Below are 23473 nucleotides of genomic sequence, written 5' to 3' on the forward strand. Positions count from 1 at the left end.
CTGGGTGGCTCAGTCAGTTAAGAGTCTGCCTTTGACTCAGGTCATGATCTCAGGGTCCTGGGATCAAATCCCGCATCAGCTCCTTGCTCAGCAGGGAGCCTGCTTCTCCCTCTGCCTGCCATTCCCCCTGCTTGTACTCTCTCTCTCTCTCTCTCTGACAAATACATAAGTAAAATCTTTAAAAATAAATCAATAATGTCCAAAATTTTCTTCCTAGCCAATAGTGCCCTTTACTTCCAACTGAAATAAATTATTTATTTATTTATTTATTTATTTACCTTTCCCCAAAACATGGAATAGATATTTCAAATAGCAAACGCTCCTCTAAATGTCAATAAATACATTTATTGCTGGGATGTGGAAATCCCTCCATGCTACCTGCAGTCCTGTTAAACTGCTCATCTGGGCCCAAATGATTCTCTTAACCTTTGCCTTTTCTTGGGCCAGAGGAATCAAGAATGAGCAACTTGGTCGATACGACTTTTGATCAATATTTCCAATGTTTTCCTGGACAATTAGTTTTATACTTATTTTGCTAATTTATATCTTTCATTCAAGGCAAATCCAATGTTTATGCCAGCTATCAAATTTGATGTTCTGAATCGTTGTTGCACTTACAGACTTAGTGTACTTTGACAATGTGACAATGGAAATTAGCCAAAGAAAGACCCTGCAGGCACAGTAAAGAATCGGAAAGTCCTGAGGAAGGTAGATTCACAAGCACTGACAGGCATAACTCTCATGGATTTCCAGCCCCATTTTGTGTGGCTTCCCTTATTTGCTGTTTTTGTGTCTTGTGAGAAGTAGATACTGAGCAGCAGGATTGATGATTTCACAAAACTGCTGTTAACTGAGATAGTCGCATCTCACTCTGCATCTTCACTGGTACTGACTCAAGAATTCTGAATAAGTTTCAAATTTGTCAAGGGAGGGGCATGCGGAGAATAAGGATTCACTGATTGTTCCCTTTCAAATGATTCTTTTCTTTTAAAGGTTTTATTTTTAAGTAATCTCTACGTGGGGCTCAAACCCACATAGTGGGGCTACGAATGTGGGGCTCGAACCCACAACCCAAGATCAAGAGTCACATGCTCCACTGACCAAGCCAGCCAGGCACTCCTAAAATAATTCTTGATGCACAGTGATTTTTTAAATAATATTTTTATTATATTATGTTAGTCACCATACAGTACATCCCTAGTTTTTGATGTAAAGTTCCATGAGTCATTACTTGCGTGTAACACCCAGTGCTGCACAGTGATTTCTGTATATGGTTATGTTCTTACAAATGCTTGTGATGACAATGATTAAAATGGTGGTCTTTCTCTCACAGGTGATGGTGGCTATGCCAAAGATGCAAAGATGAAAGCCCCTTCCTCCTTAGCAGTGTCACCTGATGGTACCCTATATGTCGCAGACCTTGGGAATGTTCGAATTCGTACCATTAGCAGGAACCAAGCCCACCTGAATGACATGAACCTTTATGAGATTGCTTCACCTGCTGACCAGGAGCTCTACCAGTTCACTGTCAATGGAACCCACCTGCACACTTTGAACTTGATAACAAGGGACTATGTGTATAATTTCACCTACAATGCCGAGGGTGACTTAGGTGCAGTTACCAGCAGCAATGGCAACTCTGTGCACATTCGCCGTGATGCAGGCGGGATGCCCCTTTGGCTTGTGGTGCCTGGCGGGCAGGTGTACTGGCTGACCATAAGCAGCAATGGAGTCCTGAAAAGAGTGTCAGCCCAAGGCTATAATCTGGCCTTGATGACCTATCCAGGAAACACGGGGCTTTTGGCTACCAAAAGTAACGAAAATGGATGGACAACTGTTTACGAGTAAGTTTCTCATTCTCAACATAGGCTTTGGTAGGCTTTTTTTTTTTTTTTTGAAATTGTATTATAGTGGCAAAATGGCTTAGTAATTGCTGGGTGTTGCATGCTATTTTCTCCTAAGAACCAATATAAAAAATAAAAAGTCAAGGAGAAAATTTTACCTAACTCCTAGGGTTCAAACCCATTTCTCCAGAGTAGTTTTGCAGAGCATAATAATAAAAACATAGACTGAATGAAGAATCAGGTGTGGCACTGCGGGAGACAGGAATGAGCTAGAAGCCTGAGTACTCGAGAAATTTACAGCATAGCTGGGAAAACAAGGTAAAATTTCATTTAAATAACAAAACTAAGAAAATAGTTCTAAAGCAACAAAGAAGCAGTGTGGTTTAAGTAGTATTTATTAATTCCTGTGGGGTTTAATGAATGAACAAATGAATGTGTGCCCAGCCCAGCACAGCCCAACTCAGTATAAGTTGCTGTGGGAGGTAATAGATGTTAGAATGTAAGAAGTGGACCCTGGCAAGCAAGTGCAAACGGGAGAGGCCACATGCCATTGGCTGCTTTGGTGAGATGTGGAGCCAGACGCTCGTGCACAGGCCTGGGCTTCCTCGGTTTCCCTGCCCAAGTCAGAGAACCTGGCACAGGCTGGCATTCACAGACTGGATCTGTAATGACTTCGTTTCACTGGGAATTAGCACAGGGTGTGTCTGACAGCAAGCTACTAGGAAGTGTCATGACATAGAAAGAGACCATTGTCCTTGCCTTTCTAAGCAGGGACAGCCTTGTTTGCAGGTCAACTCATTTAGAAAGCTAGTCTGCCAACACTTGGCAAGCATCTTTTCCACAAAAGGGAATTGCTGAATTTTGAAGCAACATACTGAGTGAAGATAATCTATGGAATCTGAACCCAGAGTCTGAAATGGCATTAAAGTTGAGAAGTGTGACGAGTGGAAATGTTAATATGAGGGGTTCTATTCTGTGAGGGTGACTACTCTGTGAGGATGCAGAGAATATGAAGAGGACATGTCCAATCCCATGAAAGCCTCCTGGGGAAAGGGACAAAATAATTGGCCTTCACATTTTGGATCGTTTCCCAAAGAAATGCCACTTATACAAAAAAGCTGGACAGCTATTTTAGTTTCACTTAGAAACATGTATTCAGTTGTTTCTGTTGCAAGTCTTACTCTATTGTTTGAAAAAATTCTCCTACATCTTAATAAGAGTAATAAAAGCCACTTTTCACTGAAGCTTTACTTTATGCCAAGTAGCAGGCTGAGTGATTTACATACCTTATTTTATTAGATCCCCAAAATAACAACATGGGATAGATGCTCCTGGTATGCCATTTTATGGATGAGGAAACTGAGGCACAGAATGGTTAACTTGTCCTGATTCACACAGATGTCCAGGTTTCAAACTCCCAACAGTCTGACTCAAGAGCCCCAATTTTTAAATATACCACCCTGAAGAAGATGAAGTTTCTAATGAGAATATCTTTTTCAAAAATTCATGCAAGATCACACCACAGCTGAAATTAGACAACTATTTTGAAAGCTAATGGTTGACTTCAGTTAAGCAACAAGAAATGGCTGAAGTATTAACAAGTTTTCAAAATAGCCAGTTCAGCCATTCGTTCATTCAGTCATCAATTCATTACACTGCACACTTTGCATATATACAATTTATTTGTCAACTATACTTCAATAAAGCTAGAGGGGAAAAAAGCAAAAACTCACTAGTTCATTTATTTATTCAACAAATATTTACTGAGCACCTACTCTGTGCCAGGCAGTATAGCTGTGAACAAAACAGATAAAAATTCCTACCTTCGGGGCACCTGGCCGGCTCAGTCGGTAGAGCATAAGACTCTTGATCTCGGGGTCATGACTTCAAGCCCCATGTTGGGTGTGGAGCCTACTTAAAATTTTTTTAAAAATTTTTAAATCTCTACCTTCGTAGAGCTTACATTATACTGGAGGGAGACAAGTAAAATGTACAGAACTTCAGATGGTGATAAGTTCTGGGGGAAAATAAAGCAGGGTAAGGGAGATCAAGAGTGTGAGGCAGAAGGGGTTTTTCTTTTGGGTGCATGGTTGGAGAAGGCCTTATTACCATGGTGACATTTGAGTAAATACCTGTAGGATGTGAGGGAGTACGCCATATGGATGTCTATGGGAAGGGAAGAGAGAACATTGTAGACAGAGTGAACAGCAAGTGCAAAGGTCCTGCAGCAGGAGCCAACCTGATGTGTTCGAGGAATACTAAGGCAGCCACTGTGGCTGGAATGGAGTAAGAATAGTGGGAGTTAAATCAGTGAAGTGGCCGGGGCTACATCATGTAGGGCCTTGTAGTCCTCTGTAAAGCCTTTGACTTTTACTCTGAAGTAAGATGTGGAACCACTGGAGAGTTTTAAGTAAAGGAATGACAGAATCTGACTTGCATTTTTTTAAAAAATTAGTCTGTATTGAAGATATCAGACTGTATGGTGGAAACAGGGGAGCCCAATGGTGGAAAGGGGAGAGGTTTGCAATACTCCAGACAGAAGGTGGTGACTTAGACCAGGGAGTGGGGGCAGTGATAAGTCATAAAATTCTAAGTATATTTTGACAGTCGATCTATCAGGACTTACCGATAATTTGGATATGGAGTGAAGAGAAGGAGGGTTAGCGATAACTCCAGAGGTTTTCGCCTGAGCAACTGGATGATAGACTATCAACACAAGGAAGACTGCACGAGGAGTGCATTATACTGGGTGGGAGATCGGGAGTTCAGTTCTGGATATGACCAGTTTAGTTAGACTTCCAAGTGAAAACCAGCAAGAGACCAAGAAGGACAGTCCAATGAAGTAGGAGGAAAAGCAGGAAAGTAGGATGTTCTAGGAACCAAGTAAAACAGGAAGGAGTGATCAGCTATGTCAGATATTCCAGATAAGTGAAGTAAGACAAGGATTGAGAATTGACCTTTTGGTCTAGCACTGCAGACATCATTGTTTACCTTGAGAAGAGCAGGTGCTGTGGCACCATGGCAGACAAAAGCCTGAGCAGAGGTGGTTTCAGAGAGAACGGGTATACACATGTTCATAGCAGTGTTGTTCATAATAGCCAAGAAGTGTGAAGAACCAATGTCCATTGGGACATGAATAGGCAAACAAAATGGGGTATTTCCATACCATGGAATATTACTCATCCATAAAAAAGGAATGAAGTTCTGACACATGCTACAACATGAATGAACCCCAAATACATTATGCTAAGTGAAAGAAGCCAGTCATAAAGGGCAAGTATTGTATAGTTCCATTTATATGAAATGTCCACAAAAGGCAAATTCATAAAGGCAGAAAGTAGGTGGGTGGTTGCCTGGGCCTGAGAGGGAATAGAGATTGGCTGTTAATGAGGATAGGATTTATTTGGGGGGGTGATGGAATGTTCTAGAAGTGGTAGCGATGACTGCACAAATGGGGAATGCACTGAAAGCCACTGAATTGTATACTTTGAAATGGTGAGTTTTATGGTATATGAATTATATCTCAATAATATTAATAAAGGGCGCCTGGGTAGCTCAGTCTGTTAAGCATCTGCCTTCAGCTCAGGTCATGATCCCAGGGTCCTGGATTGAGCCCCACATTGGACTCCCTGCTCTGCAGGGAGCCTGCTTCTCCCTCTCCCACTCCCCCTGCTTCTGCTTTCTCTCAATCTCTCTCTGTCTCTCTGTCAAAATAAATAAATAAAATCTTTAAAAAAAAGAAACTTTAAAATAATAATAATAAAAAGAAAGTGACTGAGAGGAGAGAGATTGGAGACAGTGAGTAAAGAATTCTTAGGAGTGCAACCACTGTGGAAAACAGTATGGATGTTCCTTCAAAAATTAAAAATAGAACTACCCTATGATCCAGGAATCACACTACTGAGTATTTACCCAAAGAATACAAAAACACTAATTCAAAGGGATATAGCAGCATTGTTTAACAATAGCCAAGATATGGAAACAGCCCAAGTATCAAGTATCCATTAATGAATGAATGGATAAAGAAGGTACACACACACACACACACACACACACACACACACACACACATACATACAATAGAATATTACTCAGCCATCAAAAAAGAATGAAATCTTGCCATTTGCAACAATATGTATGGAGCTAGAGAGTATAACGCTAAGCAAAATAAGTCAATTAGAGAAAGACAAATAGCATAGGCTCTCGTTCATATGTGGAACTTAAGAAACAAAACAAATGAGCAAAGGGGAAAAAAGAAGAGAGAGACAAACCAAGAAACAGACTCTTAACTATAGAGAACACACTGATGGTTACCAGAGGGAGGTGGGGGGATGGGGGAAATAATGGATGGGGATTAAAGACTACACCTATTATGATGAAAAATAAAATAAAATTATTAAAAACTAAAAAAAAAAGTTCTTCAGCTTTGTTGGGAGAAGCTTCAAACGGAATACCAGTTATTTAACCAAACTGTGGGTCAAAACTATTGGCATCATTTATGGATCTGTGGTAACTTCTTTGGGGATTTGATTTCAAGGGTAAATGATTACGTTGACATGGTTGTAAGAAATTGTGTGGTGAATGTAAGAAGAAAAGAACTCTTCTGAGGAGGTTTGCTGTAAAGAGGGGCAGAGAAATTCGAGCTGGGGTAGGGGGAATGGAGTAAACAGAAGGAGGTTTTTTTTAATGACAGAAAAAACAGTATATTTGTATACCAATGAAAATGATCCACAAAGAGACAGCCACAAAGAGACACTAGAAGTTACTTTACAAGTGAGGAAACTGAGGCCCAGATAGGGACATTACTTGCCTGTTCTCATTGCTAGCTGCCTGGGACTCGAGTCAGGTCTTTGAGCGTCTAATTGGGTGTTCTTTCCACTACTACTCCCACTGCCTTCCAGAAAAAAGAGGAGAATGTGAGATTGCAGGAGTGACCGCGGGAAATCTGGGAAGCAAGATTTTCCCCTCCAGTAGCAGGAAAAGGGATAGAAAGGGAGGCTAAACAGCCATTTCTTCCTTCCCCCCCCCCCCTTAACTCCAGCCAGGATTATGCTGAAACTTCACCTCCTGACCAAAAAGCATCTGTGGAAAGGAAGTCCCCCTTCCTCCTGAAGCACTCCATGCTGGTGCCGAGCAGCAGTCCCCCCTGAGACACTGCCCCTGTCCCTTCCTACCTGCAGGGAAAGGAGTGAGCAATTTCCCAACCTACGTGTTGTAACTAATCTTGCTTACGGTCCTCTTCTATACAAAATCGGACTTCTTTCCCTTTTATCCTCCAATGCGTTAGCCAGTTCTAAACACTCCTTCGAGTTTTTCTTTGTCCTTCTGAAGCTAGGGAACCCAAAACGGGGCCTACTATTCTAGTCCGGGTCAGAGCCCTGCAGTTCTCTGAGGTGAGGAGGCTGCCTTCTCTGGCCAAAGGAGACAAATTGTTTGCCAAGGTGGAAATAGAAATTCCGTTCTGAATTGAGAGACAGAGAAACAGAAACAGAAGCAAAATTTGGCAGGGTGGAGAACGGCCGAGTACAGGTGGCTAAGCCAGTAATCCACCCAGCTTTGATGATCTGTGGCGATGGAGAGGAGAAATGACACAGATGACCCTGAACAGTGGATCGTCCAAATGGGATTTTAAAATGCTTCTTGTGCGGTGGTAGTATGTGGGCTTGTATTGTGTAATGTGATGTTGTTTAAATAGTTCATTGATTTTCATAATTCCGTTTGACTTGGACCAGGATCAAAATTGCACACCCCAAGTATTAGTACTTGATGCTTGACTGCCCCTGAGCGTCCTGAATGTCACGGGGAAAGCTGACCACAGAGAAACGGCTGACAGAGAGGTGACTGTCAAGGCAGGAATACGGACCAAATGAGGCAAGGGTTTTGGCCCGAGGGGGCTGGCAGGTTCCTAATTGCAATGACCCTACAGCAGTGCAGGCACAAGGGAAGGGCCCAGCAACTCACGCAGCAGGCAAGCCTTCTTTGCCCAGGAGGCTGCAAGAGTAGCCAGGATGCCCTTGCTTGTTCCCCAGGCACTGCCCCGGTGAAGGCTTCCACTATACTAACCTGGAAGGGTCCCAGGCTGAGGCCAAAGCATCAGTGAGTCGTCGCTGCTGCTGGTTCAGGCTGAGCAGCTGGTTCCGCAGGCCCAAAGGAGACTGCACATTGATGTGATTTCCTAATCCCCTGTCTTCCGTATTCTGTCTTTTTCTGGACTTTGTTAGCACATACCCCATCCCACCACCCAAAAAAGCCATCCACTGACAAGTCGGAAAGCCCTCATAATAGCGCTGCGTGCCTTCTAGGCTGTTTTATAAATGCTCGGTTTTATGGAAGATGGCTAATGAGGGATTCTTCCTCCGCCCTGGTAAGGTTAGAAGTAGAGGGAGGGGCAAAGGAAACAAGGCATGTCTCTGGGTGAGATATTTGCCTGGGCATAGAACATGATTCCCATGTAAGAACTGGTTATATAATCCGTCCAAATACATCAAAATGTTTCCAGTGTTTTCTAGAATATCAGCATAGAGAGGGAACTAAGGCACCATGTGGTCCAGCCCCCTGCCTCCAGGCAGGCAAAGGATTTCAGTTAAGCAAGAACAGAGACTTGTCAGCTGTTCCTTCGGGTCTCCAGAGACAGAGACTCTTGACACCTCTGCTCAGTCACCTCTCCATGTGTGTGCTTTATGCCCTTGATAAGGATCAAGAACGGGCAGACAGAACTGTCATGCTAGGGGCAGCTGCAGTAGAGAAGGAGTGAACAGAAGGAAGAGAGGCTACTGGCAGAAAAAGCTTCCGGGGGCTGGTAGGGAAGATTAGCTGCAGCACACGGGACAGATATGGAAGCTGAGCCTGGCCTCCCAATACCAGCATGGCTGGCTCTGTCTCTTCTCTAAGTGCGTGGGCTCTCGGATCCACCCATCCCTTCAGTTTCCACTGGTATCATCTTATTTCGCTCACGCAACAAGTAGGCAGTGTGAGAATCTACTCTGTGCCACACACCAAGAATACAGGCATGAATGAGACATGGGTGCCTCCCTCTGTGGATATGGGTTTACAGCCTAGTAAGGAAGACAAGTCCCAATGATAGGCAATCACAATACATCGAATAAAGGCAAGAAGCCCCCATCTTCTTACACAAATGAAAGCTGCAACCTTCCTAGGTCCCCCTGCTCCATATCCTCTTCCATGATTTGCTGCCCCCAAAGTACTGCTTTCATCATACTGTTCTCTCCTTGCAAAGTCTTCTGTGCCTCTCCATTCTCCACTGCCTCCCTGCTTTCCTCCAGAGCCCTGTACCCCAGGTCCCCTGTGCTCTGGTTGCAACATGCCTCTCAACCTTATCGCCCACTACCCTCCCAGAGGAACCTTGTGCCCCAGCAGCCCAGTTCTTCTCATGGACATCCCATCCACCTGCGTGCTTTTCTTCCTGCCATCACCTCTCTTTGCAATGCCCTCCTCCCTACCCCCATCTCTACCTGTCCAGGGATTGAGCTCTACCTACCTCCCAGAATTCAAATACCACCTCCTTCTCTTCCTTCTTTTCTGCCCTGCCCAGCTGGAAATGACTTCTGCCTCCTCTGAGCTTCGACGGCTTGTTTGCGGAAGCACATGGCAATATTCTGGCATTAGAGTGACTTGTGTGAATGTGGTATCTGCCCCACTAGACTTTGCATTTCATTCGGCACTATATCTCTAGTACCTAGCACAAGACTGATACTTATTGAATAAAGGACAAGTGGAGATAGAAGGGCATTACAGACTTGGAGCAGAATCAAAGGAAGCCAAATGAAGTTCTTGGTGAGGAAGGGGAATCCAGTATTTCCTACAGAATGCTTATTAGGTTGGTCAGGTTTCTGGCATGAAAGGGTAAAGAGGGTCTGTTTCCCTTTAAAAAATAAGTAATGAATTTGCCTTCTATAATCATTAATATTTTCTTAAAAGCAAAGGTTGGGGAGCTTCTAGTTTTTACTCTGCATGGTTTAGCTCTGGCTTAAATTATCCTCAAGGGAAAAGGGAGGACTATCCCTTATGAGAAAATATCAGACCATATGTATTTTTAATAATGTGTAAATATCACCCTACCCCAACTAAACTATATGCTCCTCAAGGACAAGAATGAATTCTGAACTTTCTTTATAAATGTTTTCTTTGCTCCAATGGGGCATGTCTGGGTGCACGCGTGCACACACGCACACGTACACACAAATGCACACAGCCTTTTGAGGTGCTGAGCAAAACAATAGTTATATTCAGTACTTCACTGATCAGTGTCCTGTGAGACCCTCATAGTGGAATTCTGTAAAATCAGGACAGGAAGGGACAATTTGATGACAAATTTCCTCTAACCGGACCCACTTCTAATGACTATGAAGGCAGCAGTCATCGCCTGATCACACAGTTCACCAGCCGGAATTTGCAGACCTGGTTAAGCGAGTGCTGCTCCCGGCCCCGGCAAGGAGGGGCTTGCTACCATGTTGTGGCCTGAGGGGATCAGTTGCGGCATACTGGCTTGTACTCTGCACCAAAGGATGCAGGCACCAAAGGGAAACACACAGCATAAGAGGTTTTGATTAAACTTGTATCTTTGACATTCAGTCTGGAAACATGCATTCCCCTGCGATGGAGAGAAAAAACTCAAGCAAGCCATAGGAAATCAAAGGCTCCCTTTATTTCTTAGCCACTTTTGAGCAATCTTTCCAAAGTTCTGGGAATTATCCACTGATGAGTACTTCTGCCTGTCGCTCTTCCTTTGGCAATGACCCTACAAAAGAGAGGTGGGCCTATATGTTTAGACCTAGGGCCCTGCAAAGATAGAGACACCACACTGAAGATACCACCAAATGTGATTGCTATGACTGACTGGCAGAATTGGGGTCTGTGAGTGTGTTGGGTAAAGTGCTTCGGGGATATTTGGGGGGGGGGGTTTCCCTTTGTTTTTATTGAGATATAATTGACACATAGCACTGTAGAAGTTTAAGGTGTACAGCCTAATTAACCTGACTTACATATAAGACTGAGAAATGATGACCAAAACAAGCTTAGTTAACCCCCATCATCTCATAGGTACAAAAACGAAATGGTTCTTTCCTTCTGATAGGAATGTATAGGGTCTACTCTCTTAGCAACTCTCCTATGTACGGTAGTGCATGGTGTTAGCTATAGTCACCATGTCGTACACGAACCTCCCCAGTACTTATTTATCTTATAACTGGAGCTGTGTGCCTTTTAACTACCTTCCTTCCACTCCCCCACCCACCACCCACCTCTGGTAACCACAAATCTGATCTTTTCTGAGTTTGGTATGGGGGGGGGGGTTGTTTTAGATCCTACAAGTGAGATCATACACTATTTGTCATGGTCTGACACATTCCACTTAGCGTTATGCCCTCCAGGTAGAGTGCTTCGTTGATGATAGAGTTAAAGTCAAATACACACTTTTGAAAAGGGTGCATGTCCAGCCACAGAAAGGAAATCAGGCAATATAACTTTCCAGCTACCCAGCAACTGGACATGGCAATGGAAAATTCTACCTGATCCCCAACACCATTGCCTCCCTCATCAGAAAAGGATCAGGCAGCTACCTCCCAGCTAGATCTATCCAGGTAATTGCAGTCTTATCCAGGACTATTAATCTTTCCTCTCCAAACGTACCCCTGTCAATTTGGGAAGTGGGGATGGGAACAGAGTATGTAGGAAGATGGCTGTGCTCTTGGGAATCAGCTTTTAAATGTATAATTGCAGACAAACAGCACAAGCGACTGAGCTTAAAAGGTGTTTGGACGAGGGGGGTTTAGGAAACCAGATTTATCCACAGGCCACTGCTAAGTTTCATTAGAATTTTTGGCCCTTGTACCTCTGCTCATGGATAGCTCAAACGGCGTCTGATCTTGTCATCTTGCCGCGAGGAGTGGACACAACACTGCCTTCACCTTTGGATGAAATCTTGCTTGAAAACAAGAGGCTATGTGACTGAAAAGGAAGGAAACTGCCCCCAAGCTGGAAAGCCCATTGGGAACTTGCATGCCTAGCATCTTAGGTCAGATTTCCTGAGGAATGACGAGTGACCTGGCCAAGGTTTAAGGAAACCACTTAGAAATCAGGAAAGGTAATCCAATGAGGCCGAGTTGCTGTCGATGGATGTGAAATAAGAGAAGAACTGCCTGCAGAAGGCAGCTTCCTTCTATCTGCTGCCTGGAAACACTTCCCTACAGGGAAAAGCAGCTTGGTACCTTGGGAAAATTAAAGGTAGACATTGCTTTCCTCTCCTGGAAGGAAGACCAGGCAGACAAAGTCGAGGCTGTGCTGGGCGGTCCAGTCCTTCCATGGCCCTTTCTCATCAGGGATCTGCCTTTTGCAGCCAGAGCCCCAGAGCAGGCCACAGGCAAAGGGGTTGAGCAGGGGCCAGGATTCTGCCATTAAGCCCAGGCACACCCTCGGGGCCCTTCGGCCTTTCCTTGATAACGAGGCCTGAGCTGCGTAGGAACAACACACCAACAACCATTTTGACGAATATCCGCTTAAACACAGGCTGCCTCCAATTAAAAAATCAGGCTTGGCATAGCTGTGTTATCAACTGACCTACTGGATTGTTTTCATTTGCATACATGACTGTGTAAGCCGGTAGCATGCGTGCGTGCGTGCACACGCACATATACACATTGCACCGAACTTGAGGTGGCATTGTGTATAGCCCCAAGTTCCGTTCTGATAAAATAAGGTCCGGCCCCTTTTCCCAAGCCTACCAAAGGCTGGTCCGGGTTTTAAAATTTGAGCAACTATCCGGGCTGAGTTCTTTAAAACCTAGTGAACTAACCCTAAATCACTATGTCATTTTGCGTAATTGTCAGGGGAGGAAAGAGTAGAGCCAGACTTCGCCATTGTGTCCAGGCTGTGTTCTGCTCACTTTGGGTAAAAAGAATATAATTGTTTAACATTTTAAAAGCAAATAAAAGTGCTTAAATATTTTGTAATTTGCAACTTGAAAAGAAAACAGTAATGGGTTTCCAAGTGCATGTCTTTACTTTTAATGAAGTGTTTATTTTTCATGGTTCTATTGGCAATAAAAGAACAGCTCCACATCAAAAGCCTTCAGGGAAGCAGTTTTCATTTGGAGGACAGTGAGATTGCCAATCACTCTGATTTTTTTAAAAAAGTAAACTCACTAGACTATATTTCCAGATATAGGTTATTGCCTATTATCCCAGGTAATTATTTTTTTGCCTCTTACTCATATAGGCAAATTACAAGGCATTATGTACTATACTCTAAAAAGATTTTTTTAAAAAAATGAAGTGACACTGAGATCAGGGGGCTCCAAAATGTTTTAATGAACATGTTTCCATTATCCTCTGTGCTTGTTCATTTTGTTGGAAGAATGATTCATTCATTTCAAATTTGGCAACTTAAATAGCAGCAAATATAATTTTCCTATCGCAATGCAAAATCAGTTTATTGCCCTTGCAGACGTCAGGGGCCGGTTGTGCCTCCTTTTCCTTTGCCAACAGCACCCTCTGCTGGTTTTTGTTATCCCTCACATCTAGTGGGATCGACCCAAATTGCAAACGGAGGCCTCCCTGCAACATTACACACAGCAGGACATGATTCATAAATCAGTTTTCCACCCTGGTGATTCATTACCAGATATATTTTTTCTGTAAAACAGCACAGCTCAAGGAAGTCATCAAGAATTCAGAAGCTGCAAGAAATACCTTCGTTTGATTAATCATCTTTCTGACCTTTTTCTTCTTATTGAACAAGGTTAATAATACTTGTTATCACTCAAAGTTAAACTGTATTAGCTGCCAAGTGATTTTTATTTGCAAAGGCCTGTTATTACTGCCAAGAGGCTTCAAAGTTGGGATTGGTTACATTCCTCAGGTATGACCCCGAGGGACATCTGACCAATGCAACATTTCCCACTGGAGAGGTCAGCAGCTTCCACAGCGACCTGGAGAAGCTGACAAAAGTGGAACTAGATACTTCCAACCGGGAAAACGTCCTCATGTCAACCAACTTGACAGCAACTAGTACCATATATATTTTAAAACAAGGTAAGTCTACTTCCCACTTCACCCGACTGTAAAAGCACCTTTCTTAACTTCTACTATCAAACCTCTGCACACCATTAATAAATAGAATTCACTTCTGGCTGACAAGATGGCTTCTTCTCCTTATTTTCCAGCTATGGAGGCTAAAACCCAAATAAAATCACACTGTTCACAAAGTTCGCGTAGTGACATTGGGCCACATCTCTGTGGGAGCTGTGCGGTTCAGTCCCTGCCAAGTCTGCTCTCCCTTCAAGTCATTTCCCAGCACCCAGCTGTTTGTAAAGCTCTTTTAGCCTCTGATTGGGTTATATTAAAGAAATGAAGTCTGTGCCCCATCTGAGATTAGCTTTCTAAATCAGTGCTGACGTGGGTGAATAAAAAGGATGAATTGAGATACACACCAAGGAAGAACATCAGTGAAACGAGAGAATTAAAATCTCATTCTAGCCAGAGAGAAAATAATGGAAGAAAAAGGAAGGAGGGAGCGAGGGATGGCGGGAAAGAGAGAAACAGAAGAAAACAGAAAGGAAGGAAGGGAGGGACAAAGGGAGGAAAAGAAGGTAGCATTTGGAAGGTATGTCTCAGAAGCTAGAGAGATATGGACACAGAGCAATTGTTTTCTCTGTGCCCAGTCCTTAGGGACTCTTGCTAGGTTGAGGGACTAGACACAGAACTGCCCAGAGTTCAGGTTCACTCTAACAGGATCGGTAGCAACCTTTGCCAGTGTACCCATTTTGCGGGGTGCAGCAGCCGAGCCCGTGCCCACGTCCCCAGGCAGTCAGGACGCCAAGGTGCACTTCAGCCTCTTCTCCTTCCAGCTCCCAGCATATCAAACCGAGGAGGCCAATCCACCAAGAGAGAGAAGGGTTTTGTGAGGCAGTTCTTTAAAAATGAAAAAGACGAGCCAAAACCAGCCTGCAGTATTAGACAGGAATCTTCTATCCAAGAAACAAGATCTCCCAGCTATGAGAATAACAAGACCCAGATGGACAGAGAGCGCACGTGCCTGTGAGAGTGGTCGTCTAGCCCAGAAGGCAGTTAGGTCCACAGCGACCCACCCGCTCATCCTTCCCCACACTTGCCTCCGGAATCTAGACTTGTCTCTCCTCTGCTTCCTACACCTCCCTTTCTTCCCCTCACCCCTTTGCTCCTCTGCCTGCAGAAAATACCCAGAGTACCTATCGGGTGAGTCCAGACGGCTCCCTACGCGTGACCTTTGCCAGCGGGATGGAGATCAGCCTCAGCTCAGAGCCCCACATCTTGGCCGGGGCAGTCAACCCCACCCTGGGCAGATGCAACATCTCCCTGCCGGGAGAGCACAATGCAAACCTCATCGAGTGGCGGCAGCGCAAGGAGCAAAACAAAGGCAACATCTCAGCTTTTGAAAGAAGACTGAGGGTAAGGCTTGACCCGATGCAAGATACAGAAGTTTTGTTTTATGTTCGAAAACTGCAGAGCTGCCCTAATCTGAAGTCCCATTGCAACAAAACTGTTCTAGGTGACTGACTAGCTTATATGATATACTAATTCAAGAGAGGGTGCTAATGGCTGATAATGGTTCCGTATCCTTAAATGAACATTCTAATAGGAGCTTTCTTCGTCATTAGCCAGCTAAAGTGCTCTAATAGTAGCAATTTCAGGCACCAAGAAAGTCTGGGTGGAGAAATGTGTTTAGTCAGGGCCCTCCAGAATCCCTCACAGCATGCCGGAGAGATGGTTATCAGGTTCACTACCTTGACCCCGCTCCCTGCTTTGGGGTAGTTTATACTTCGTGTGGAAAGACCAGGCAGGTGCACACACAAGGATGTGAGACATGAGGCAACATTGGGACAAAGGCAAGGTAAAAGGAAAACCCAGGGAATGACACCATTGCCGTGAATACATTACTAAGGGCTAAAGGGGTAAAGGACCGGTAACGGAGATTGGATTAGTGGTGCTCGGAGAGCTGCCCGGAGGAAATTAAAGGTTTGGGGGGTTTCAAGTCTTCACCAAGCACAATTCACCGCAGTTAGCCAGAGATCTCTGTCAACCCTGCCTTTCTGCAGCACACATAAGCCTGCAACCACCACAGCCCCATGTCTACCTGTCCCTTCTTAAGCATTAACCAATGTTTGGATGATGTAACCAACTTTCCAAATATGGTAACATTCAGTATCAGCCCCAGAGCAACTGGCAGCCCCTGGGAAACACACTCCCCGTCGAAGCCAGGCCTGCTTTAAGCGCCTGTGTCATGACAAGATACCTGGGATGCTTGCATTTTCTTCACTCGTGGTACAAATTCACTCACAGTGAAAATGTGGTAACCTTTAGGCTGTGGAAATACGACGCCAGACAACCACCTAGTTCCAGCAAGAAACAGCCCAACCAGTCCAATGGTGTGATATGGACACAAAATAATGCACGACAGTACTCTTTTTTTCAATCACTTCTGTTGGTGACACATAGACACAGACTTCAGTGGTCTTCCTAATGCCACTAAAGTTGTCTACATGCACAAGTCAATTTGCATGTTTTGCTTCTATCTCCAGTCTCTATCAGAACATTTACTGCTGATGTGTCACTGAATTGAGAAGTAGAACCTGGGTAGAGCCCTAGATGGGGAAGTTAGTTGATCTGGCTTAAGAAATGCCTTTACCGGGGCGCCTGGGTGGCTCAGTCGGTTGATCTCGGCTCAGGTCTCAGTCTCAGGGTTGTGAGTTCGAGCCCCACATTGGGCTCCATGCTAGGTGTGGAGCCTACTTAATTAAAAAAAGAAAGAAAGAAAAGAAAAGAAATGCCTTTACTTTCTTCACCTGTGAAATGAAAATACCATCCTAGAGAAAAGAACCATCTACATATGGCTTATCAACCTCATGGATTCACCATAGAATAATTGTATCAAATAAATGATCTCTTAGTGCTTCCTCCAGTTTATAGCCTCAATAAAACATTATGAACCGTATCATACACTATTGCCTTTGGGTTTTCCCATTCTTTAGGATAACGCATCCTATACTATGTGACTTTGGGATTTTCCACTTTCTAAGATAACCCACCGTTTTCTCCCCTCCATGTGCACAGATAATGGAGAAATTCTAAACTATAATTTATACTTCATATCCCAAAGTGTTCTTAATGTTGAAAAGCTACTGGTCATAAAACATTTGGGGGCTCTTTAGTGTAAGGCAAGAAGTGTTATTTAGTTAATTCTATTTATAATTGACCCATTTCCTTTCCTGTGGTATAGTTGAGCAGATTTGTGGAACCGCTTATAAGGACAACAAATTCAGGACCTTCTCTTCTATGTGACTTCCAGGGCACTTCCTGAGGTCCTGCAACAGAATGGAGCCCCGTCTAAGCTGCGTGGTGTCACCATGCATGTCCCTAGAAACCTGACAGCAATCCTTTACCTATGTCTTGTGCTGTAGAGTTAACAAAATGCTTTCGTAGCCAGGATTTTATTTGATCACCACAACTGTCAATTGTCGTTATTCCCAATTTACGGATAAGGAGACTAAGGCCCAGAGAGGTTAAGTGATTTGCCCAAAGTCAAACAGCTATTAAGGATCAGAGCCAGCACTAAAATGCAGGTCTTCACCCAGTGCAGCACTCTTTCCACTACATCATGCTGTGCTGCCTTGTTCCTTAAAATAATTAATCTATAAATCATTGCCCCACTCAGTGGAGCCGCCTTGGCAGGGCCTGACTCCTCATTTCAATGCTGACAAAAAGAGACAAATAATCGACTCTAATGTACTGGCAAGTGTGGGTGGTGCAGGACAACTGGCTGGCCTCCAGGCAGGGGAAGTGTGGAAGAGGCCGGGGAAGGGAAGCTGTTTAACTGGCTAATTCTTACCTTCTCTCCCCATCCTTATGCATTTTTGTTTATACTGCTGCCTCAGTTTCCCCAGATTAGGCAAATCTAATTTAGTGGAAGCAATATGCTCCCCTAACATAAGTGTGAATCCAGTGTTGACAAGGCAAAATTCTCTGCCCCTGCTAAGCTTATTATTTCAGAGATGGTGCCCCTTCAATTTCTGGTAGCTTTTCAAGGGGCAAGCAGGTAGCACGAGATGTAACATTCTCTCTTCCTGGGCCAGATAGACAGTGACCCATTCGTAAGCACACATGTAAAGAATAAGCCTCTCCGTTGCCCTCAAGTACCTCAAGGCCTTGGGCTGAATCATTTATTTCTCCTGGTGGAGCAGTCATTTCAGAGGAAAGGCAAGTGGGGGTCCCAGAGCTCTTGAGACTGAATCCCAGGTCCAGATAGTCACACAGCACAGAAACCCCTGCTGTACCATAGGAAATAGGACTCCTCTTTGAAAAACCAAACAAAGGTGTAATTGTGATTTTTAAATGTGCTTGAGCAGCAGGTCATAAAACACTAATTGTTCAGGCACTAAATGACAGGTTCATTTAAAGGCGCACTGGGTAAGATGATGGGCATTCCAAAAAGCTACCTATCACGTCCACCCTAGACCTTCTAGCTCAAAGAAAATGCAGAAAAGGATAGACTTCTCCTGAAGATAAAGCAACAGGTGTTGCTCTTGTCCAATGACTGGAGGGGGTTTTGCATACAAAGTCAGGGTCCCCTTCAAGGTGAGCAAGGCAGACTGCTGAAAAACGTGATATCCTGCTCAGCCTGGGCAGGCCGGGGATTTGTTGCCTCTGGGCCATCCTGCACCAGCTCCATTAAGTGAAATAAATCACACTAACATCCTGAGATTTCCTTTATTTTAAAAATCCATTTCCCCCCAGCCTGAGGTGTGTTTGAATCATCTTCCTTACAAAGTACTTTTACATCCAATCCATGTATCTGATCTGTGGCATAAATGCATTTCCCTGGACAATGGAGAAATTAGAGATCAGATCACAGTGGAAGCCATTGTAAAAGAATTGGACATTCACCCACAGCAAACCGGGTTAGCAACTTCACCCAGCTTGCACCTTGCCACCTCCACGGATAACAACGCCGTTCTAGGAGCCGTATCCCAGTGCTGGATCCCAGAGCTCTTCACAAGGTTTCACAGGCTGAGATGTGAGGTTACAGCAAAAGCCCCTGCTCTGCAGCCTCCTTTTTGAAAAGAAAAAAAAAAATCCAGGAAGCTTTGCACTTCAAACCAAAGTCATAAAATCATGTAAGATGATTATGTGTTTACAAGCAAAATGAAGCAAAGACTAATCTAAAACCCTCACAATTGATTTTGGTCTCCTCTCCACTCAAAGACAACTGAGAACGGGGTAGATTGGTTTTTCAGTGCAACATGTTCATACGTGATCGGAGCTCTGAAAGGGCAAACAAGCCCAGATGCAACACAGGGTCCCAGGCTGACAAATGATGGGGAATTTGGGAGGCAGCCAAGAGGGTTCCAGCATCTCCCTCCATTCTCAGAAAAGGCCTTTGCTGACAGGGCACTCAGCTGCAGGCTGCTCAGAGTTGGAGTTCACATTTGCTTCACGCTATTTCAACTTCCTTCTCCCCAGGTGTGCTGGAGGGATTTATTTTGTGAAAATTTAGATAAGGAGGCTGCTTGCAGATAGATGAATCTATTTGAAAAATGTATGTGTGGTTCTCAGTCCCAAGTAACAGTGCATCTACCGCTAAGGAGTCACATGGAGGCAGGAGATTTCAGGCACCCAGGCAACTGGGCAGAGTTGGTTTTTTGGGGTCAGGGGATTCTTGGGGCCTTCAAATCATAGAAGCTACTCTATTTGTTAATCTTGAGTCAATTCCACTAAGATAACTAGGAAGAAAGTATTATTTCACATACTGTTCTACATGCATATAAACAATAATGATTTGGTATAAAAAATTTCATGTCTGTTGTATGGTTACACAAATGATTTCACCAACAAGAAAGTAAACAAGAGCGAATTAATATAATGCAAAAAGCATCCAGGTTAAATGACGTGGCAGAAGTTAGGAGAGTGGAATGAACAAGACTTTGAGGAAGAACTGGTATGCCCATAATTTTGCACCACTTTTCCCATCTATGAAATGAGGGATATGGGCTGTGCAATCTCTATCGTTAGTAGCATTTTCACAACTGATCGTAATTAGAGAAGCTGACATTCACTGAGGTCTTACTATGTGTAATGCCATATACTAACTCATTTAGTACTCTTAACACTAACAGGTGGGTTCTATCATTATCATTCTCATTTTGCAGATTAAAAAACAGGCACAGAGACAGGGCGCCTGGGTGGCTCAGACGGTTAAGCGTCCGACTCTTGGTTTCAGCTCAGGTCATGACCTCAGGGTTGTTAGATCAAGCCCCATGTCAAGCCCTGCACTGGGCTCAGCTCTAGGCATGGAGCCTGCTTAAGATTCTCTCTCTCTCCCTCTCCCTCTGCAACCCCTTCTCTCTCTAAAAGAAAAAGGGAGAAAGAAAGAAAAAGAAAAAAAGAAAGGAAGGAAGGAAGGAAGGAAGGAAGGAAGGAAGGAAGGAAGAAGAAAGAAAGAAAGAAAAGAAAGAAAGCAGCACAGAGGTCACACACAGATAGTATGTGGTGATAGCAGGATTTGAACCCAGGCTGTCAACTCAATAGCCCATGTCCCAAGATCCCTACTGGCACTAAGATTTTGTGGGCCAGCAAGGTAAGGAGAGTGTTTTGGGAGTAAAAAAGAAAAAAGAGGTGAAAGGAAATTCCAGATGGGGTAGTAGCCGCTGATGCTAACATGAAATACATGCCCTGTTCATTTATAGGCAAATCTGTGAAATAAGTACGGTTTTGATTGTCAGCCTAACAATTATCAATAAAAAATAAATCTGTAGCATTGTACTGATTGAATTCTAAAAATCAAGTACTAATTACCTTAAAACCAGTGAGTGTAGAGTAGCATGTACTAATTTAAAATCGATTGTGACTTTTCTATCCATTCTCATAAATTCGTGGAAATTAAATACAATGGATCTCCCAAACTGTGATGTGATTATTTGGCCCATCTCACTTATTCACCTTCTGACTTTTTCAGCAGAAGTTAACAGGTTAAGTCAGTTGCACTGTGAGCTGAAATGCTAGATAGCATCCTTGAAAATTTAGCCTTCTCTCTTTGTAGAAGAAATCATGGGGTGCCTGGGTGGCTTGGTTGGTTAGGCGGCCAGCTCTTGATTTCAGCTCAGGTCATGATCTCAGGGTCCTGGGATCGAGCCCCAAGTCGGCCTCCACATTCAGTGGGGAGTCTGCTTGAGGATTAAGGATTTTCTCTCTCCCTCTGGCCCTGCCCACCCACCCTCCCCTGGCTCGAGCACTCTCTCTCTGTCTAAAATAAATAAATGAATCTTTAAAAAAAAAGAAATCAACTGCCATAATCAAAGCTTACTTGAGTTCAACACATTTTGTGTATGTGTTTTTTATAGATATAATTATACATTTATATAATAATAAGATATATAAAATATATTCAGTTGAACCATAGCAAACTGCCAGAGACAGTCAAATATCACCAAGCAACTTAATATATCTTTATCCCACGAATTGAATGAGTCTTGAATTGGAAGGGTTGAAAGGACTTTCTCTTAAGCAATTAAAACACAAATTCCTAGTAAGGAGCGAGAAGAGGCTCTGAGTGGAGACAAAGGACACTTCTTTGGAGCTTCTGCCTGTATCCACCCTTTCTAAGTACTTTGATTTCTGCTAGAAACACAACCCGTGGCTCCCTAGGGCACTCACTTCCCTCTTTCCTTTCTGGTCTAAGTATGATCAAAAAGCAAGCCCTTCTCCTTACTTCTCCTTAGCAAAGCTGAAAAAAATATAAGGGAAACCAAAGGATGAATTCAAGCATAGATACTTCTTCCCCTATGAAAATTTTTTACCAAGTCCGGCTTTCTTACCCCAACATACGTGTGGCTCATCAGTTGCCAAACTCAGAGGTCTCGTTCAGTGTGCAACCTGTCCAAAGAGACCCCTTTTAACTTGGGGCTATTCCCAAATTTCACCCTTTTCTTTGCCCCCTCTTTTCCAGCACAAGAATTGGTGTAGACTGTTTGGAGGAAAAGTGTGTTGGGGAGAAAAACAATTTGCTTCTACCCTTCTAAGTTCTTTGGCTGGTATAATAATTAAACTGACATAAATACAGATTAAGAGGAGAAAAACAAGCATAAGTTTAATAACACGTATACCTCCTATGTACATGAGAGACCCAGGAAAACTGAGCAGATCCCCAAATAGCTAAAGCCAATACCTTAAGTAACATCTCCAGCTAAAGACAAAAGATGTTGGAGGTGGGGAGTCAATTATGGTAGGTTACCAGGAAAGTGACAATAAACAAGGGTGCGGTTGTTGCTGCGCACTTTTAAATCCTCACCTTCTCCATTGCTAAGAGCGCCTACAGATTTAGTCACTCCCCACTTTCTGGTACAGAGAGACACCCTTACAAATGGAAATTCCCCCTTATAAATGCAAATGGGTAACTTAACAGTTTTTTAAGAGCTTCTCCTGTGGCTGTTTCTTAAAAGTAATGGGCCTAAAATAACCCTTATGCCAAAGAGGCATATTTTGGGGTGGCCAATTCTGCTCCCATGCAAGTGGAAATAAAGACGGATGGCCCACACTTAGGTCAAAGGCGATTATTGTGTTTCAGGCAAACTAGTGTTTGTATGAATGTGAAGCTTTCCCAACCTTGCTTATGACCCCAACAATCATAGGCAATCAGCTTAATTTTGGATTCCTGCCGTAAGGGCTGGAGCACATAAGCACTCAAGGATGAGAATGGGAGAGCCCACCTGGACAAGCATACTCCTTCCCAGCCTTCTCACAGGCAGTTTCCACAGGAGACTCAGGGGGACTCTGTGACATTTTCTATTCCTTCACACCCTTTCTCAGCTCTTAGCCAAACTTTACAGTACCTTCTCTCTTGGGTTTCTGGACCCAATGTCAATGTGGGAGGTGGAGTTCCCCACACCAACAAGCAATTCTCAGGACACCAGCTGGCTGTCCTACAATTCAGTTCAATTCTGACCCTATTTACCAAGAAATAGCATCCGATTCCGTGGGTTACGGGTTCAGTCCTACAAAACTGCCTCCTGCCCACTACTTCAGATGCCAGTCACCAAGTCCAAGCTGTTACCAGAGCCTCTGATGGACTGGCTGTAAATCAGAGGCTCCCACAACCCTTTTCTTGGGTTTGATTAATTTGCTAGAGCGGCTCACAGAAGTGAGAAACATTTTGCTTACGAGATTACCAATTTATTACAAAAGGCTGTGACTCCAGAAGAACCGGAAGGAAGCGATACAGAAGGTGTGCTATGGGGAAAGGGCGAGGACTTTCCATGCTGTCCGGATGCTCCACTCTCCCAGCATCTCCACTTACGCACCAACCCCGAAGCTCTCCGGCCTGTCGTTAGGGTTTTTATGGATGTTTCATTACTTAGGAATGATTGATCACATCATTGGCCATTGGCAATTGATATAACCTCCAGCCCCTCCACCTTCCTCCAGAGGTTTGGAGGGAGGTACTAAAAGTTCTAACCCTCTAATCCTGTGGTTGGTTTCCTTGGTAACCAGCCCCTGTTCTTAGGTTACTCTAAGGCCTTCCAAAAGTCACCTCATTAACATAACAAGAGGCAGCTTAATCACTCTTATCACAGGAGATTCCAAGCG

General features: G+C 43.8%; 1 protein-coding gene across 6 annotated transcripts in view; it reads left to right on the plus strand.

The window, feature by feature from the left end:
* Nucleotides 1-23473, plus strand: part of TENM1 (teneurin transmembrane protein 1) — a 535869-nt gene that overhangs the window by 496011 nt on the left and 16385 nt on the right. For all 6 annotated transcript variants that reach the window (XM_040628223.1, XM_040628229.1, XM_040628232.1 and 3 more), the window contains 3 exons: nucleotides 1334-1844; nucleotides 13719-13891; nucleotides 15051-15286. In XM_040628223.1, coding sequence (XP_040484157.1) covers nucleotides 1334-1844; nucleotides 13719-13891; nucleotides 15051-15286 — 920 coding nt within the window. The remainder of the gene's footprint in view (nucleotides 1-1333; nucleotides 1845-13718; nucleotides 13892-15050; nucleotides 15287-23473) is intronic.

The sequence above is a fragment of the Ursus maritimus genome (assembly GCF_017311325.1).
Source record: "Ursus maritimus isolate PB19 chromosome X unlocalized genomic scaffold, ASM1731132v1 scaffold_X1, whole genome shotgun sequence".
NCBI lineage: Eukaryota > Metazoa > Chordata > Mammalia > Carnivora > Ursidae > Ursus > Ursus maritimus.